Source organism: Dreissena polymorpha, chromosome 2, assembly GCF_020536995.1.
Source record: "Dreissena polymorpha isolate Duluth1 chromosome 2, UMN_Dpol_1.0, whole genome shotgun sequence".
NCBI classification, from domain to species: Eukaryota; Metazoa; Mollusca; class Bivalvia; order Myida; family Dreissenidae; genus Dreissena; species Dreissena polymorpha.
In genome coordinates this window covers 142,474,381-142,495,880 of record NC_068356.1, presented here as the reverse complement: position 1 = coordinate 142,495,880, position 21,500 = coordinate 142,474,381, and the positions used below count along the sequence as shown (strand labels likewise).

General features: G+C 34.4%; 1 protein-coding gene across 1 annotated transcript in view; it reads left to right on the top strand.

The window, feature by feature from the left end:
• Window positions 1–20,961, top strand: part of LOC127869272 (zinc finger protein 91-like) — a 40,566-nt gene extending 19,605 nt beyond the window's left edge. Inside the window, exons 2-3 of the mRNA XM_052411695.1 lie at window positions 13,299–13,406; window positions 14,710–20,961. Of these exons, the coding sequence (XP_052267655.1) occupies window positions 13,326–13,406; window positions 14,710–16,140 (1,512 nt within the window). The 5' untranslated portion in view covers window positions 13,299–13,325 and the 3' untranslated portion in view covers window positions 16,141–20,961. The remainder of the gene's footprint in view (window positions 1–13,298; window positions 13,407–14,709) is intronic.
• The last annotated feature ends 539 nt before the right edge of the window (window positions 20,962–21,500 follow it).

Below are 21,500 nucleotides of genomic sequence, written 5' to 3'. Positions count from 1 at the left end.
CTTTTTGGATGGACCATTATGGTTCATTATTGGTCTAAAGTATATCATATGCACATATCTACATGTAGTTTATTATTGTCTCCCTTTGATTGAAAGTGATCATAATTTCGGAAATAGGTACACCCGCTTTAATAAACTAAAAAAAAAATCAACAATAATAGTTGATTTGGATAAGTTAATCATCTTTTTGGGAATTTTTGGTAATATTTTGGGGAAAATGCTACTTTTTGCCCTTGGGAAACTTACCGGTTGTAATTTTTTACTGAAAAAATCACTGAATGTCAATCTATATCACAACCAGAGCGCTGACAGCGTTGAAGTCCATTGGCATGATACTGGGAAGTTTCTGCTGAAGTAAATGTTAAAGGAACAGTTGAATGAATGAAAATCTAAAAAGCTTTTATTCCATTATCATTTATGGCCATTTTGACCTTTGAACACTTGAATTCTTTTGCATGACACGCCGTCCAATTGCTGTGAACAAAATTAATGTACAGAGTCATTTTAAAATCTCACAATGAATGAAGTAGTTATGGCCTGGACAATCTCATTAATGGCCATTTTCGACTTTTGAACTCCAAGAGTGACCTTTACCTTCTAGATATCGACGTAATTCAGGTTTTTTTTTGGCCCGATTTTATAGCCGAAATTCGGCTATGTTCCCAATCCCAAAAAGTATACTTTTTTCCCAAAATGTGGCAAAAAATTCCCAATTTCCAAAAAAAAAAATAAAAAAAAAAATTTTTTTTTTTTTTTTTAGAAAGAAGTCTTATTTGTATTTTATCTCAATTTTAATTCAATCACATCTAACAAAGTATTATATGATTTTTTTCTTTTAATTTGAATGATTATAAAGAGTTATATCAAATTTAGTATTTCCCTTATTAGTGCAGCGATTTTCCTTGTCCAATTGGGAAAAGTACCCGTACCGGTCCAATTGGGAAAAATTGAGTCGTGAAAACCTCAAAATTGGGAAAAATCGAGTTGTGAAATCCTTAAATCAGGAAAATCGCGTTGTGAAGTTTGGGTCTTATTGAATACATCATACAGTTCAAACTTAATTGAACATATCCATTTAAATAATCATTTGCAGGCATGCCTTAATGACCATTACTTAAAGTAATAAAGTTGATATAAATAAAAAAATATTATATAGAAGACACAAAATCAATTACTAGTTGTTTTAATCTCTTATAAAGCAATGTCTCTCTCTTTCATTTTTTTGAAAATTTCAACAATCTTTGATGTTTGATCATCACTCAGTTGCTGGCATCCCTCTCTGCACAGCATCATTAGAGCTGTCAATGTGTCCTGTGATAGACGGTTCCGATCGGTCGTGCAAAGATTGTTCATTAGACTGAACAACCTTTCCACAGAGGCAGTGCTGGAGGGCATTTCAAACTACGATAAGGTTTCAAACCGACGTCAAACAGTACGCTGGCTGCCTGACAAAAGAACCGCAAACAGTAACGACTCTATTGATTGAACGCGCTGAATAATAAAACCCGATATTAATCGAGCGGGTGGTTACACACAACTATACGATTTTCTTTGTTCGCTCGCCAAAAGTTGGGTTTTGTTACGAAACTTTTGATGGTTTTGAGAAAAAATTCGGACGCCAATTGGGATTTTTTCAGATGCCGATTGGGAATTTGGGAATTTTCGCTCGATTGGGAAAGTACCGTTGACCGGTACTTAATAAAGAAGGAGGAAAATCGCTGCAGTGGACTTTTCGTGTGGAAAAAAAGGCTAATGAATTTATTTTCCCAATTTCATGAAAATGCCGATAAAATTCCCAATTCTAAAGCCATGGGCTATCTTCCCAAAAAGTGGAAAAAAAACCTGTAATTCTTTTGCATGACACACCTTCCAATGATTGTGAACAAATGTACCGAGTAATTTTAATATCTCACAATGAAGGACATAGTTATGGCTTGGACAAGATCAATTATGGCCATTTTTAGCTCATCTATTTTTTGGAGAAAAAAAAAGAGCTATTGTCATAACCTTGGCGTCTGCGTCCGGTTAAGTTTTGTGTTTAGGTCCACTTTTCTCATAAAGTATCAAAGATATTGCATTCAAACTAGGTACACTTACTTACTATCATGAGTGGACTGGGCAAGCAAAGTTTGATAGCTCTGGCGTGCATCTTGACAGAATTATGTGCCCTTTTTATACTTAGAAAATTGAAAATTTGGTTAAGTTTTGTGTTTAGGTCCATTTTATTCCTTAAGTATCAAAACTATTGTTTTCATACTTGCAACACTTACTAACTATCATAAGGGGACTGTGCAGGCAAAGTTATGTAACTGACTGGCATTTTGACAGAATTATGTGCCCTTTTTATACTTATGAAAATTTGGTTAAGTTTTGTGTTTAGGTCCACTTTATTCCTCAAGTATCAAAGCTATTGCTTTCATACTTACAAGTTGCAACACTTATTAACTATCATAATGGAACTGTGAATGCAAAGTTATGTAACTCTGACTGGCATTTTGACAGAATTATGGGCCCTTTATACTTAGACAATTGAAAATTTGGTTAAGTTTTGTGTTTTGGTCCACTTTACTCCTTAAGTATCAAAGCTATTGCTTTCATACTTGGATTGGAACACTCGCAAACTATCATAAGGGGACAGTACAGGACAAGTTGCATAACTCTGGTTGTCATTTTGACAGAATTATGGCCCTTTTTTGACTTAGCAACTTTGAATATATGGTTAAATTTCGTGTTTATATCCACTTTACTTCTAAAGTATCAAGGCTATTGCTTTCAAACTTCAAATACTTTCATGCTATCATGAGGGTACTGTACCTGGAAAGTTGAATTTTACCTTGACCTTTGAATGACCTTGAATCTCAAGGTCAATTTATTAAATTTTGCTAAAATTGCTTCTTTATTTATAATCAGATTTGATTGATACTTTGACAAAACAAAGCTTACCTGACATACCACAATAGACTCCACCCAAACCATCCCTCACGCCCCCCCCAAATTTTTTTTTTTTTTGAAAGCTCATCTGATAAATGACCACACACTCACACTATACCCCCCCCCCCCAAAAAAAAATAATATTTTTTTAAACATGGTTAAAAAACACAAATATTAATTTTTATCATTTTATTTTTGAAAGACTGTCCATCCATCCCACTCAAGAACCCCCCCCCCCCCCCCCCAAAATACATATATATATTTTTTTGCATTTTTTTTGTGTGCATTTTTGGAAGATAATGTAATAAATGACCACACCACGCACTATACACCCCTCTCCACCCCACCCCTCCCTCCTTTGTGATTGAAGTATTGAGATAGGTCCCTTCACCTTTTAAAAGAAAAATAGATGAGCGGTCTGCACCCACAAGGCGGTGCTCTTGTTGACCTTTGAACTCATAGTGTGACCTTGACGTTGCAGTTATAGACGTAATTCTTTCACATGTCACACCGTCCAAAGATGGTGAACCAATGTGCCAAATGATTACAAAAATCTCACAATAAACAACATATTTATGGTCTGGACAAGCTCATTTATGGCGATTTTTGACCTTTGAACTCAAAGTGTGATCTTGACATTGGTGATATTGATGTAATTCTTTCAACAATGATGGTGAACAAATGTGCCAAATGATTTTAAAACCTCACAATGAACGACATAGTTATGGCCTTAACAAGCTTGTTCCGCCCGCCGACCCGCCAACATTTGCCAATCTAATAACCAAATGGCTAATAATAAAAATGTCACCATGGGGGTTGAAAATAAAGTTTTGAACATCCTTTATCTCTCAGTTTCAGTGAGTTTGTATTGAAGTGCAGAAATCTAAGTTTTGTTGGCAAAAAGTTTGTCCATTATTTTTTTATTCAACTTTTATGAAACAGAATTTATTAAAAAATACAATAAAATACATATATTATGAAAGTATATCAGGCAACATAATGTGTCTCACTTAGCCAATATTATTATTTATTTTACATGTACAGGCCTTGAAGAATTTTTCCAGAGCCACTCGCCCTGCAGGGCAAGTAGGCCTGATAATCCACTCACCCTCACTTTAATTTACTCGCCCTGCATTAATTTTTTTTAGCTCACCTGATTGCTCAGGTGAGCTTTTGTGACCGGTCTTTCTCCGTCGTCTGTCCGTCCGTCTGTCGTCCGTCCGTCCATATTTGTTCGTAAACACTCTAGAGGCCACATTTATTGTCCGATCTTCATGAAACTTGGTCAGAAGCTTTGTCCTAATGAAATCTCAGTCGAGTTCGAAACTGGGTTGTGCCGGGTCAAAAACTAGGTCACTAGGTCAAAAAAAAGAAAAAACTTGTAAACACTGTAGAAGTCACATTTTGATGCCCAATCTTCATGTAACTTTTTCAAAATGTTTGTCTTAATGATATGTTGGTTGAGTTCAAAAGTGGTTCCAGTCCGTTGAAAAACATGGCCGCCAGTGGGCGGGGCAGTTTTCCTTATTTGGCTATAGAGAAACCTTGTAAACACTATAGAAGTCACAATTTTTGCCCAATCATCATGAAAGTTGGTCAAAACATTGGTTTCATTATTATCTCAGACGAGTGTGAAAATGGTCCAGATTGGTGAAAAACATGGCCGCCAGTGGGACGGGCATTTTTCTCAATATGTATATAGTGAAAACATGTGAACACTCTTAAAGTCACATTTTTTGCCCAATTTTCATTAAATTTGGTCAGAACATTTGTTTCCTTGATATGAGAGTTGAGTTCGAAAATGGTTCCGGTCAGTTGAATAATATGGCTGCGGGGGGGGGGGGGGGGGGGGGGGGGGGGGTACAGTCGGACCCATTCCCAATGCCAAATATGGATGTTTTTTCCCAATTGTAATTTTTTTTTCCCAATTTCTGACCGAAATAATCGAAGCCAAAAATGCGTTTCTCGGTTGGTACCGTGTTTTTAATAATCGGGTGCCGTGTTTTACCTGCCAATGTGTAGAACATCATTGTATTGAGTGTTCCATAATGCAATTTTGCGATCTTGAGACTTCAGACAAAAAAAGCGGCCGCTTGTGTCTATGCATTTCTTAAGACACATTTACGGTCATTTTCGATCATAATTAGCTTTTAAATATTGAAGTACTGGATTATTCATAATTATCAGGTATGTATACAACAAGTGATTACCATGTGTACGCATTAATTATTGTAAATTGGTTGAGAATCGAAATCGATGGTCTGAGGTAAATAAATGTTGACTAGTTTCACTTTCAATGTTACTGTGGTTCGAAAGAGTAAATTTGGGTAAAAAAAAATAGGGAAATCGACGCAGTCTAAAAATGTTGCATAATACAAAGTACTATCGAAGTAAAATACGAAAAATTGACCCAAAAGGCACACAAAAACTCAATGTTTTGTGGGGAAATACTACCGCCAGTCAGTTTACGATTAACCCATAATTTAACTCGCCCATTAGCAAGCAAGTGATCATAGAACATTTGCCACTGCCAGCTTCAGAGTCACTACCCTTTGTAGCTTCTTTACATTTCAATACTGAACATTTATTGTGTATATCTTTACTTTTGTGGTTCAAAAAATGGTTGCCTTCAGACATTTGGCAACTTGAGTTTTGAATAAAAATATGTTGGATACAGGTCATTCGACTGTAATATTCATAAAAAATCCTTAATGACATATAAAGCTATGTATTTTAGTTGAACTTCAAGCATAATAAAGTCTGTGTTTTTTTAATCATACACGCACTTACGTTAGCAGTGGACAATGACTGTTGCATGGTAAAAAACAGTTTAAAACTTACTTACCATTTTGGGCAATAACTATGTATGAAAGCATTAGATTCAAAAAGAAAAAAATCAGAAAAATAATTTCCCAAAAAATGCTTTTGTCTATGAAAATTCTTCCCAATTTGGAAGATTTCGCGACTCGAAAAATCCCAATTTTGCTAGGTACTTTTTCCCAAAATAGACAGAAAAAGGCCTGAGTGAAAACATGTGAACACTCTACAAGTCACATTTTTAGCCCAATTTTCATGAAATTTGGTCAGAACATTTGTTTCCTTTATATGAGAGTTGAGTTTGAAAATGGTTCCAGTCAGTTGAAGAACATGGCTGCCAGGGGGGGGGGGGGGCAGTTTTCTCATATTTATATAGTAAAAAAAAGCTTGTGAACACTCTAGAAGTCACATTTTTTTGCCCAATCATAATGAAACTTGGTGAAAAGATTGGTTTTTATAATATATATATCACATACATTTTCCAAATTTTCATTATATTATACAAAATCCTTGTAAACACTCTAGAGGTCACAATTTTGTTTCAGATTTTATGAATCTTGGTCATAATATTTATTTTTGTAAGCAAAGTTTGATGTTTGGTAAGGGGGGTCAACTCAAAATATAGGTCACCAGGTCAAATCTTACAAAAACAAAATCACTCCATATGCCAGTTTTGGTTCAATTATGATGAAACTTGACCAGGATGTTTGTCTGGACAATATCTAGGTCAAGTTTGACGTTTGGTAAAGATTGAATGAATGAACCGACTCCTCTCAGGTGAGCAAACTTAAGGGCCATCTTGGCCCTCTTGTTTTTATCGATTTAGACAATCAGAACCTTTTTGTAAACTTTCTGTTTATTAATAATTATGTTTTCTGTTTATTTTTAATTAAATATAATATGTATTATAATTAACCAGTTATGTATTATGTTTTTATTGATATTTACATTAAAATAAAATTTTATTCTTCACGGAATGACCAATATATTTAACTTTTTTTTCACTTTTAATCGATTAGCTAAGAGCACTGACACCTAGGGAAAGAGCGCAGCTGATTTCGAGAATTATTTTACTGTGCCCATGACGTCATTTTTCATTGTCAACACGAAAGTGCATTTTGTGTGTGTACTAAACCTATTTTTTGTTCGTTTGAAAAAATGTCGCAATTTGTATCGATGTGGCAGGAGTTCTGGAACTGAATTAATATTTCTCAACTTGTAAAACAGCATTCCCCCGGTCGGTAGAGTATTTAACAAACTTTACTCGCCCGACTGTCAACTTCACTGGCATATGCAAGCGGTTGAGTGGATTCTTTGAGGCCTGATGTAGTAGTAATTACCTTTACAAGAAACTTTTTATCCCCGCCAAAATTTTTTTGAAGGGGATATAGTAATTGGTTCGTCCGTCTGTCCGTCCGGCTGAAACTTTGTCCGGAGCATAACTCCAAATCTATTCAATTGATTTACTTTAAATTTAGAATATAAACAGATGGCAACTAGGAGAAGTGCAGTGACCAAGGACCGTAACTATCTACCTTAGTTTTTGAATTATCTCCACTTTTATATAACTTTAAAGTAAATTTTTGTCCAGAGCATAACTCTAAATATACTAAAGGGATTTACTTGAAACTTGAAATATAAACAGAATGATGGCAACTAGGAGAAGTGCAGTGACCAAGAACCAGAACTACCTAAGTTTTTGAATTATCGCCCCTTTTATATGATTTTAAAGTAAATTTTTGTCCGGAGCGTAACTCTAAATCTACTGAAGGGATTTACTTGAAATATTAACAGATTGCCAGTAGGAAAAGTGCAGAGACTAAGAACCATAACTCTATCTACCTTAATTTTTGAAATATCTCCCCTTTTATATAACTTTAAAGTAAATTTTGTCCGGAGCATAACTCTAAATATACTAAAGGGATTTACTTGAAACTTTAAATATAAACATATGGCAACTAAGAGAAATGCAGTGACCAAGAACCATAACTCTATCTACCTTAGTTTTTGAATTATCTCCCCTTTTCAGGTTTTTTTTAAATAAAGTGACGCCGATATTCGGCGTCTTCCCCTACCAGAATTTTTCCCCTAAAAATACAATTTCCCCTCCAAAAATATAATTTTTCACCAAAATATAATATTTTACCCTCAAAGAAATGTTTTTTTTTTCTTTTGGGAAGTCGACACTTATCCAATTTGTATCATGTACAACGATCTCGCTCTTTCTCTCCCGACGAACACTCAAATCTGGGAATACCAGTGATTCTAAATATAGCTCTTAAATTAAGTCATGGAAACCGGGCAACTAATCGTATTAATCATGTGACTATTTTACTGGATTACGGTCTTGCGCGAGAAGGGTGTTTCGTCAATTATATACCGGAAACCAGTCGAATTTTCAGCCAGGTTATGTGAAAGCCAAGATATAAACGTTAAAACAGAAAAAAGTCTCACAATTTGCGTTCATACACGAACAAAATAAAACGTTCGGACTCGGAAAATATTAATTGCGTCGACGCATTTTTTAAGAACGAATCATCAAAAACCGTTGAAACCCAGCAGGATTCAAAGGTACATGTAATCAACATCGAACATTGTGAAAGTGAAAGTACACAATCGGCAGCTGCCGCACCTTTCCCTTCCAATACTGTAGCAGATCTTAATCATCTACCCATTCATCATGAAATTGAAATCACAATATTGACATCGTCCCCCGGCCCCAGTTGAAAACATTTCACATTATTAGATCTACCCCTGCATGTTTATTTAGGACTTGGACTTTAATATCATACTTGTTCATGTGTTTAAGAACAAAAAGGTCAGAGACATGCCTCTTTTTCTAAAAAAAACCCCGGAAGTCTGTAGGTGAGTTATAGACATTGAAATGAACAGTTTTTATTTTTTCCCGAAATATGTCTCTTTCGCGCTCTATTTTCCCCTTTTACCCAGCGTCCAGCGTCTTCACCTTTTTCTAAAAAAAACCCCTGCTTTTATATAATTTTAAAGTAAATTTTTGTGCGGAGCATAACTCTAAATCTACTAAAGGGATTTACTTGAAACTTCAAACTTAAACAGATGGCAAGTAGGAGAAGTGCATTGACTAAGAACCATAACTCTATCTACCTTAGTGTTTGAATTACAGTCAAACCTGAGAACAGCAGTCAGTCAAGGGAAATAACGAAAGTGACCGTTGTCCACAGGTGACCGTTGAATTCGGATCACAATTTTAAGATGGTTTGTCAGTTGGTAGTGTTGCTACGTCTTTACCCCACCCAGTCGTTTGCATACAGTGTAAAACAAAGGCTCATTTCCGTTAAGTAAGGATACTAACAGAAATAACTTACGTGTGTACATTGAATAATACAGAATAATATCTTATAGATTGATTTAATTATATATTGTTAAACTAAAGAAATGACTTTATCAACGCTGGTATAATTGTTCACTAATGCATCTCGTTCATTCAGTAAATAAAGCTTGTCACGTGCCGTTGACGTCAAGTCCTTACAAGTCTAAAAGGCGAGACTCTTTTAAAGAATGATCCGAGAATGTTATTTTCAAATCGATACTCAATGTTGTAAGTACAATGTACTAATTAGCGGTCATTTAATTAGCGATAATTACTTTAAACGTGTCACAAACTCTGACATATTTTCTTTTAAAGATACCCCCACAATTATCACCGGAAATCTCAACACATTATTATTTGTTTACTCGCAGCGGGCCGCTTTTATAATATCAAAGACAATTACCGCTATCAGACGCTTTAACCGCAAAATAGACAGACAAATGATGTGGTGTGTTTTTAATTTTCGCGTCTCGCGACGACTGACGCGTGACCGTTGATTTCAGGTCAAACATGAATTTTGGAGTGGAATATAGTGACCGTTGGCGGTTATGGACAGGTGGCCTTTAAATTCAAGTGTAGTATAGAGTGCTTTTCGTCGGGGGGATTCCAGACTGACCGTTGTCTGCAGGTGACCGGTAAATTTAGGTGGCCGTTAGGTCAGTTTCGACTGTATATCCCTTTATTTAATTTCAAAGTAAATTTTTGTCCGGAGAATAATGAAGTATCTCCCTTTATTTGTTTTTACAAATATTATTCTACTCTCTAAAACAAATGTTGTCATACAAGCAAACACATTTCGGTGGGGATTTGGCACTATTTGACACAAGACAAGCTCTTGTTTTTTTTTAAATTTTGATAAAAAATTAAAAGAATGCATATTTTTCATAGAAATCTTATATAAATTATGGTACTAAAAAGTTAAATGATCCTCAGGGCTATAGATAACTTTTGGGTATATTGGGTAATTCACCCCCTGTTTTTGACAGCAATTGGGTTTTTGTAAATTCAATAGAGTTTTAGCAAAACTTTTCACCCCCTACTTTTGAGCTTAATTGGGGTTTTTTCACTCCCGTTTTTTTTAACTCAATTGGGTATTTATGGAATGACATATATAGTATAACGAAAATCTACTAAGGTTACTATATTATTTATACAAATGGAATTCAAAAAGGTACCTGCACATAACAACAAACAATTACTGAATTTCTGATCAAAGTTTATTCATTTTTGTGTTGAATAAGACTGAGTTCGTGAAAATCGCTGCACAATCGATGAAGCTATGGCTGTTCAAAGCGATGCACCCCGTTTTCGGGTCATTTTGAGTTGAATACCTTGAAAATGAAAGTAGAAATCGGACTGGTCTACAAATAATAACAATAATACCACAAAGATTGATAACTGCTGGAAAGACTGCCTTCTTTTCTTCATAGGACGGCATGTAAACTATCCGATACATTTTTGTACCGAAAATAACCAGTCTAAAAATACGCCCGGTGTTCGTAAGAGTTGCATTTCGTGACACAAGGTTTTTAACTGGAATTATGTTATTAAATTTGTATTTGCGTTTTTGTACGCTTTATTTTGAAATTAATTACATTTTTGGTTTTTTTAATTGCGTAATAACGCAAGTACGCTTGTTATCTATAGCCCTGGATCCTGTTATTAAACCAGCATAAAAATGTATAAACAACCTTTAAAGAAAACTTCAGTCCTATTGTAACAGCTATACACAATTCAACATTGGAATAACTGGAATATGACAATGTTTTAAAATTTATGTTTTTTTGAGACCATATACTTTAACTTTAATTAAAATCTTACACTATTGACATGTTCGACATAAGCACACATTTTGCAGTTTCATGTACATTGGAGTGACATGAAATGCTGCAAGACATCAACTATTTTAAAACTATGTCACAATGACAATCTAAGTTATTTTATTTCAGTAATTGTATATTTTGAAACTCCCAATAGAAGGATTTAATTTGATGTAATTAATTATTTTTATTTCAAAAGCATTTATCCATTGCTCAATTGGTGGAACATGACTGCTACAACATGTAAGCAGAATAATCATGCATTTGAATTTTACTTTTATGCTTAAACAAAAGCTCTTAAAGCAATCTTACACTCCTGACATGTTTAAAAAATACTAACTTTTCTGACAAATTTGGATATAAAAACACGGGATTGATTAAACATCAAAATGCAAATTTACTGTGAACAAAATTTTAACATAAATTGTTTTGCTTTCTTTAAAAAAAATGTCGCAGTTTTGAATCGGGCCAGTGTTTTAGTTTAAAGGGTCATTTTGCGACCAAACACTTGCCAGCTTGTAATGAATATTTCATACCTGCACCAAATATTGACTACCATGGCATGCCAGCCATATTTTGATTAAATGTAATATATTAGTGGTAGTGAAATCTTATATAATGACAATGGGGTCATCTTCATAGACTTCTAAATGTTACCTATATTTTATTTTTTCCCCTCTGTGCTGCCTGCTTTTTCTTACTTGCTCACCTTATAAAAGTGTGATTGTGTACTTAAATTTATCCCACTTGTTTCAGAAAGGCTTACAAGGCTTGGCAAGCCTCTCCATGTAAACCTTTCTTCACTCGTGAGATAATTTTAAGTACACAATGCCACTTACATAGTATACTATTTATTCTACAATATTTTATTTACTTAATTTATTCTCAATATTCTTTATAATTAATTATAATTTATATATAAGCATTATAGAAAAATGATGTACATGAAAGGCAGGAAATATGTTAATTAATTAATCAAGTTGGCTTGCGTAAAAATCTTTTAAAACAGGAAATACAATTTATTATTTTTTGCTACTTTAATTGCATTTGTTGAGACTGCAGTATAAAATTTCAAACTTTTTTTGTAATGTATATAAAAGATAAAATAAATACCTCAAAGTTTGAACCTTAGCTGATCATGCAGATTTCTAGAATATTTTGAGTTAATTAAATAAATTGATTAAAGATCAGATCATTTAATTTATTAAAGTAAACAAAGAATTATATTATTATAAAAAATCATGTATCAATAATGTGTTGAATAATTACCTATTAAATGTTATACGCCATACTAAAATAATTGTTTTTGTTCAAAAAAGTGTTTTATGATTGTTGATTAGAAATAAAAAGTTTATGGTAACTACATGTAGTAAGTTTTGCTTTCTTTAACTAATGATGAAGAATAAAGAGTATTAAGATGAGATAATTCTTTTTAACACAAAAATCAATATTAAAACCTGCTCAAATTAAAAGTAGAAACAGTTGAAACTTGAATTTAAATACTTCCCTATTGCATAAAAATAATAAATGAACTTTCCAAAATTTCAGGTGGAAAATTATTGTAACATGAACATGTTCAAATATCTCTTTCCATAATTATTCTACAGATTGGAAATAAGTCTTTTAACACTGCTAAATGGAACTAACTAAATCTATGCTTTTTGATAAAATCCAGCAAGAGATTTTTTTAAAAATTGGGCATTTTTTTGTCTCTCCTGTAAAATTTCAAAAATTGGAGTTACAACCGTTTTGCGCATAGCCCACAATTTGACACAAGTGGGTTATTAGGAACAATCAATAACAGTGCACATTTTGAATTGTCTCCTTTTATCAGACTTTTTTTTCAAATTGAAAACCTTGTTTTGTGAAAATTTTGTCCCATGTTATGAAGTAAATAAAATGCAAAGAGTTTAAGATTGACTCCATCATTCTGATACTTAATAAAGTATATTACACAAGTTTTAGGAACTAACCAGAAATTTGTGTACACGTACTTGGTGTTTCTGTGGGGTCTAACCCGTTTCTGTGTGAATTATTGTGTATTTTATGTAAAATAATGGTGTATGCAGTGTTCTGGCAAGGCAATTTCTTTGCGATTTGATCATGTTATATTCAACAATGCCGCAAAAAAATAGTTTAGTTGCAACTTATGTACATTTGTTTCACGCAAAATTCCTTGGATCATCATCTAAAATGAAAAAAAAATAGGACTTAATATCAAAGTTCTTAAAGAGAACGAATTAGAGCTCCAATCGGGACCGGGGCAAAGACTTTGCTAATAATACCGGGTTTGGTCGGTATTTGACAAAATGAAAGATACAGGGTTCACTTGTTGATAGATTTGCTCTTTTATCATAAATAACTTGTAAATATTCTTATAGCTAAAGGAGAGGAACTGCTGGTCTGGTATGGAGATGACTACGCCAGAGAACTTGGTATCGTCGGAGACAAGAACTTGCTCTTCAGACCTAAATATATCAATGGAGAAGGTTTGATGTCTATTTGGACCCAGTTGTTCGTACACTAGGTTATTTCAACCCCTTGGTTAGCTCTAACCGCGGGTTAAAGTTATCCAAGCTGGGTAACTAACCAGGCTGGATAAATGCATTGCTGGAAATATTTACCCAGGCTGGATAACTATTCATGTTGGGTAAATTCATCCACTGGTTAACTTTTACACATATCCCATAATCCATTGTAAAAGCAATATGGCCGACATGTCGTCAAGTTATAAATAGGACAGCATATTCTGAGAAAAAGATTTAATATCATTATAAAATCGTAAATTTTAAATCAGTTATATTCAATCTATTAAATGTTTATAGATCATTGAAATAAGTATGTATTTTATGTATTGTATTTGGCATTTTTCGTGATTCTGTAAATAAATTGGGAATGAAAATGTGTATAATAAACCTTGTACGCGATCTTGAGTGTAAAGAAAGCGAATTATTTTGAACCTGCCATTTGTAAACGTTATAGCAAGCATGGTATATAAGCATGGAATGCTTTGTAAAAGTTTCCATATTTCCGCCATTTAAATTACAAATTCTTTTAACATTTTCATTTGAACCAATATCGATTCAGCATTTCATCGTCATATAACACAACATTCAAAGAATTTTGGCGATTCTTACGTGGATTGCGATACAAATAAAATTAGGCTATTTTGTTTGTTTACATGGATAAATTTTAACCAACCTTTAGACCAGTGTTAAATTACGCTTGATAAATTTAACCAACATGATGCAACAACACTTAACCAAAAAATTAACCCTTGGTTAAATTCATCTGACATTTATCCCAGGGTTAAAATTTACCCAGGTTTCGAACAACTGGGTCACGATGTCAATTATCATGAGGCTTAACAATTGGTCACTTTTTTAAGATCAATTAGTGTATGTTTTCATATTGTCGTTTTGTCCATTGGAGTAAAAGATAAATAATGGGTTCAAATTTCATTTATTTGTATGCCCCCTTCTTGGAAGAAGAGGGGGTATATTGTTTTTGGCCTGTCTGTCTGTCATTCATTGAGTGTGTCCCAAAACTTTAACCTTGTTTAAAGTTTTGCAATAACTTGCATTATTGAAGATAGCAAATTGATATTTGGCACGCATGTGTATCTCGTGAAGCTGCACATTTTGAGTGGTGAATGGTCAAGGTCATCCTTCAAGGTCAAAGGTTAAATATATGGCTTCAAAGCGGCGCAAAAGGAGGGCATTGTGTTTCTGACAAACACATATCTTGTTTTATGTTTAAATGTGTCCACTTTTTAATATTTTTATTTTTCAGAAAGTTACAAACATGTATACTGCAACACAGCCTTGTAACCAGAGGGGTAACTTGAAGACACCCATGAGGAAACATACAGGAGAAAGACTGTACATGTGTGAGGAGTGTGGTTATGCATGTAACCAGAGTGGCCACTTGGCAAGACACATGAGGATACATACAGGAGAGAGACCGTACAAGTGTGAGGAGTGTGGTTATGCATGTAACAATAGTGGTAACTTGAAGACACACATGAGGATACATACAGGAGAGAGACCATACAAGTGTGAGGAGTGTGGTTATGCATGTAACAATAGTGGTCTTTTGAAGAAACACATGTTGATACATACAGGAGAGAAACCGTACAAGTGTGAGGTGTGTAGTTATGCATGTAACAAGAGTGGTAACTTGAAGACACACATGAGGATACATACAGGAGAGAGACCATACAAGTGTGAGGTGTGTGGTTATGCATGTACCCAGAGTAGTACTTTGAAGACACACATGATGAAACATTCAGGAGAGAGACCATACATGTGTGAGGAGTGTGGTTATGCATGTGTCCAGAGTGGTCATTTAAAGAGACATATGATGATGCATACAGGAGAGAGACTCTACAAGTGTGTGGTGTGTGTTAAAGCATATAACCGGCTTGGTAACTTGGCGAGACACATGAGGATACATACAGGAGAGAGACTGTACATGTGTGAGGTGTGTGGTGATGCATGCAACAACAGTGGGTCTCTAAAGAAACATACGAGGTTACATAGTGGAGAAAGACTTTACACTTGTGATGTTTGTAGTAAAGCATTTAACCAGACTGGAAACTTGAAAAAACACATGACAATACATACAGAAGAAAGACCGTTCATGTGTGAGAAGTGTGGTTATGCATGTAACAATAGTGGTCATTTGAAGACACACATGATGATACATACAGAAGAGAGACCATACAAGTGTGAGGAGTGTGGTTATGCATGTACCCAGAGTAGTACTTTGAAGACACACATGAGGATACATACAGGAGAGAGACCATACAAGTGTGAGGAGTGTGGTTATGCATGTACCAAGAGTAGTACTTTGAAGACACACATGATGATACATACAGGAGAGAGACCATACATGTGTGAGGAGTGTGGTTATGCATGTACCCAGAGTAGTACTTTGAAGACACACATGAGGATACATACAGGAGAGAGACCATACAAGTGTGAGGAGTGTAGTTATGCATGTACCCAGAGTAGTACTTTGAAGACACACAAGAGGATACATACAGGAGAGAGACCTTACAATTGTGGGGTGTGTGGTTATGCATGTAACAATAGTGGTTCTTTGAAGACACACATGAGGTTACATACAAGTGAGAGACTCTACAAGTGTGAGGTGTGTTGTAAAACATTTAACCAGACTGGTAACTTAAAAACACACATGACGATACATACAGGAAAATGACAGTACCAATGTGGGGTGTTTGGTAAAGCATATAACCAGATCGGTACTTTGAAGACACGCATGATGAAACATTCAGGAGAGAGACCGTACACGTGTGAAGAGTGTGTTTATGCATGTAACAGTAGTGGTGACTTGAAGAAACACACGAGGATACATTCAGGAGAGAGACCATACAAGTGTGAGGTGTGTGGTAAAGCATTTAACAGGACTGGTACTTTGAAGAAACACATGAGGATACATTCAGGAGAGACCATACAAGTGTGAGGAGTGTGGTTATGCATGTAACCAGAGTAGTACTTTGAAGACACACATGAGGATACATTCAGGAGAAAAACCGTTCAAGTGTGAAGTGTGTGGTTATGCATGTAACATAAGTGGTCATTTAAAGAAACACATGAGGGTGCATACAAGAGAATAACTTTTTAAATGTGTGTTGTGTTGTTATGCCTGTAACCAGAGTAGTAACTTGATGACACATATTAGGATGCATACAGGAGAGAGAATTTAATTTTGTCAGGTGTGTGGTTATGCATTTAACCAGATTGGGGCAGTCATTGAGCACACAATGACACATGATGAATTCACGAGAGAGCCTGTATAAGTGTTAGGTGTGTGGATGTGAATTTACATTTAACCAGAGTGGTTCTTTTTCTTAAATTGTAGTTTAAGAATAAATATAAGAATTAAATCTCTTATTTGAACATAGCTCAATATGCTTTTGTGTTTATGTTGGTTTGTATTGTGCTGTATTGTGCTGTTTTGTACTGTTTGGGCAATCGGTCACTTGCCTTAAATAAAGGACCAACTAATTGTTTTTAATGAAAATTCAATACTGCTCCAGCAGCTGGAGTTTCACTTCTTTATATTGTGGTGATGTTTTTATGATACTTGTTGTCTTTTGTGTGTTTTGTATCATCCCACGTAAACACTTACCTTGTAAACACTTTACAGGCCACATTTGTTGTCCAATCTTTATTTATTATTTATTAAACTTATCGATATTCGGAAGATTTGTTAAAACTGGGTCAAGTGAGGCCAAAAACAAAATCACAAGCTCAAATTAAAGAGAAAGGTTGTTAACACTAGAAATCACATTTATAGGCTAATCTTTGTGAAACATGTTCAGAACATTTGTTCTAATTAAAATGCAGTTGAGTTTGCATTGTTGTTTCTTTTCGTTCAAAATTGTAAAAATATTTTTTTGTATAAATCTCAACAATTAGTTATCTTCCATCACGTTCTTTAAGCTGAACATTAGTAAATGTAACATTGAAATCACTTATATTCTCAATTTCGAGTATTTGTAAGCAAAACCATGTGTTTTTTTTCCTTCTTTGAGACCCGCCGAATTTCGGCCCTTTCCCCTAGACAAATTTTTCCTCTCTTACAGAGATTTGCCCAGAGACAATGATATCTTAAAAAAATAATTTTGTAACCTTTAATAATACAAGTTAATCTGATCCAGTGTAGAAAATAGAAAAAATATTGAATAATTAAATTATCTGTTGCCTTGAATTTGTTTTAAAAATAGTACAATATGTTAAACTGATTATTTAAGTCTTTCATTTTTTTCCCCCAAATCCGGTGTTATGCACGATTATTTTCCCTCAAAAAAGGCCAGGCCCTTTCTCCAAAATCAAATAAAATCCCTGAAAACAAATAAGTAAAAATAATGCAATGTTTGCAAATTGCAAAGGGACCCTTTTCCTTCCCATTAAATGCAGTGCTCCTCTGGAGCATCAACAAACTTTGACTATACAATGAGTCTTGGGCCTGGGTAAAACCAGTACTTGGTGTCTTTGGGAGAAATCTAAAGAACACTCCCACATTGGGGATTGAACCCATGACCTCCTGATCACAAATGGATCACCATATCCACTACTCCACAAATGGATCACCATATCCACTACTCCACAAAAAATACTGGTTTAAAATGGCTTAGGGTCGATAAAATGTAAGGCCGCCAGGGGACGGGATGGTTTTTCGCAATTTGGCTTTAATAAAACTTTAACACTAGAAGTGACATTTATAGTCAAATCTTGATACTTGGTCGGAATATTTATGATAGCTTAGTTGAAAAATGTTTCTGGTATGTTATTAAGCATAGACGCAATTAAGGGGCTGGGACGGTTTTCCCAATATGCTATTAGTAACTTGTTAAGCCTAGTGGTATCTCAGGTTATAATTCTGGTCTTTGGAAAAATATTGCCACCTGGGGGTTGGGCAGTTATTCTTAAATCATTTTATCTCACTTCAACACAATATGCTCATCTTGAGCTTTTGTGATTGCCCATTGTCTGTTGTGAGTTATCAATATTTTCCTTGTTAACACTTTAGAAGCCATGTTTATTTTTCATCTTCATTAAACGAGGTCAGAACATTTGTCCGTATAATATCTTGGCCGAGTGTGAAACTGTATCAGGTGAGGTCAAAATTTTGGGAATAAGTTCAAATTAAATACAAAGATAAACAAAAACACCCTAGAAGTCACATTTATATTAGAATCTTCAACTTGGTCAGAACTTGTATTCTAATGCTGTCTTGGCTGCGTTCAATTATGATTGCAGTCGAAAAACATGGCCACCATGGTTTTGGGTCAGTTTTCCTATTAATACAGCTCATAGTGAATCAGTGATACCTTGTTAACACTACGAAGTCACATTTTAACTAGTATCTTAATGGAACTTGGTCAGAACATTTATTCAAATGATGTCTCGCCTGAGATTGAAAATGGTTCTGGTTCACAACAAAACATGGCCACCAAGGGCCCGGGGAGGTTTTTCCTATATGGCTTTAGTGAAACCTTGTTGACACTCTAGAAGTAATTTTTTTTTTCCAATCTTCCATGTTACTTGGTAAGAACATCCGTTTTTAGCTCAATTTTTGAAGAAAAAAGAGAGCTATACTACTTGCTCCGGCGTCGGCGTCGGTTCTTTTTTTTTTAAAAGTCAAATAACTTTAACACTATCAAAGATAATAACCTCAAACTTGGAACACTTATTTATGGCAACAAGACAATTGTGTAGGTCAAGGTGCATAACTCTGTCAGCATTATTTTTAGAGTTATGCCCCTTTTTATACTAAAAAAATTGAAATTTTGGTTAAGTTTTGTGTTTAGGTCCCTTTTATTCCTAAAGTATCAAAGCTATTGCTTTCATACTTGCAACATTTACTAACTATCATAAGAGAACTGTGCAGGCAAAGTTATGTAACTCTGAATAGCATTTTGACAGAATTATGACCCCTTTTATACTTTTATAATTGAAAATTTTGTTAAGTTTTGTGTTTTGGTCCATTTTACTCCTAAAGTATCATAGCTATTGCTTTCAGACTTGGAACACTCGCTAACTATCATAAGAGGACTGTACAGCACAAGTTGCATAACTCTGGTTGTCATTTTTACAGAATTATGGCCCTTTTTTGACTTTGTAACTTTGAATATTTTGTTAAATTTTGTGAAATTTACTTCTAAAGTATCAAGGCTATTGCTTTCAAACTTCAAATACTTTCTTACTTTTATGAGGGTACTGTAACTGGCAAGTTGAATTTCCCCTTGACCTTTGAATGACCTTCAATCTCACTGTCAAATAAATGAATTTTGCTTAAATCGCCATTACTTCTTTATTTAGGATCAGATTTGATTCATACTTTGACAAAACAACACTTACCTGGCATACCACAATGGACTCTACCTTAACCACCCCCACTCCCCACCCCAGAATCCCCCCCTCCAAAAAAAAAATTAAAAATACTTTTGTTTTTCTTTTTTTTCTTATTTTTGAAATATCATCTAATAAATGATTACACCCTCACATTATTCCCCTTCTCCACCTCCCACACAAAAATATTTTTAAACATAGTAAAAAACACACAAATATCTAATTTTATTATTTTATTTTTGAAAGACTGTCCAACCATCCCACCCAAGCTATTGCTATCAAACTTACAATATAATCTTATTAGTTTGTTTTGTCTTTACAAATGTTCAATAGATTGTCGAAAATATACATGAACTCAGAATCGTCTATAATGTACCACTTCTTTAAAACATTAGCGATCAATATGTTTTAATTGTGGTCCTCTTCCAATTAGAATATGACTATATTACCTTGACCTTATTGAATATGAACAATTTCCCCATGATGGCTTACGTTATACTGTCAAGCACTCAAAAGTCGAGCGCGCTGTCTTCTGACAGCTCTTGTTATGCTATCTTTGCGGAATTATATATACATATATAATAAATATTTTATCAGCAGCAAGTCTATCTCCTATCCGGCTATATAATCTGAACTTAAAAATAATAATTGTAAAAACAATATTGAAGTATTTGTTAGCCAAAAATCAGGGACACAATTGTGAAAGAAAAACTGTTGGCCGGTTCGTCGCAAAAATGGCGGGCAGTTGTTTGTCATATCAATAGTGAAACCTTTTAAACACTTGCATTGCTTAAGTGAAACCTTGATAATGCTCTTATTATTTAGCATTGGTTTTTAAAATGTTGCCTAGGAGGTTATAGATAACAGGCGCTGATGTGGTTCAATTATTACCTAAAACTTTCACTGTATGTAGTGGAATTACAATTAAGAATGCATTTAATTACACTACCGGTATTTATGAATTGAGCCTTGTCATGTTTGTATTTGTTGCGCATGTTTTAGAAGTGTTTTAAAAATGTTCCATGTTCTGAGAGTAAGAAAGGTATTTTTGCGCAAGAAAAAATATTTCGGTATTTGATTAATGTTTATGTTAATTTTATGATTCAAATTGTTTGTTTCGATTATGAGAAATGTTCTTAAGCTAAATAAAAGCTAAGTTAAACCATTTGATTATTCACTCATATTTTTGGCCGCTGAGCACACCATGCTCTTGACTGGCTTTTGTTATTGGCCTTTCTTCATCAGCCAGTATTCGTAGTCAACATTTACCTTGTGAGCATTCAAGCCGCAACATAACATTTGTCCGAATCATGTCTTTAAAAAAATGGAAATTGGATAACGTGCGTTTAAAACTAAGTCATGTTAAAGAAAAAGCTTGTTACCACTCTTAGAGAACATAGCTATTGTCAATTCTTCATGAAACTTTATTATTAGAACTTCCATGCTGTGTTCATATGTGTGTCATGTGGGATAAAAAAAAAACTAGGCAAGTAAGTTAAATAAAATACAAAGCTAGTGAACACTCAAGAGGCCACATTAACTGCCAAATTGTATTGAAACTCGCTCAAAACGTAAGTCCAACTGATATCTCAGCCGAGTTTGAAACATTTACAGAGCAGTTAAGTTTAATGGGTAAATCTAAGAATCCCGACATACTGGTTCGATCCCTGGACCGTGTAAGTTGGTTATTTGATCACCATG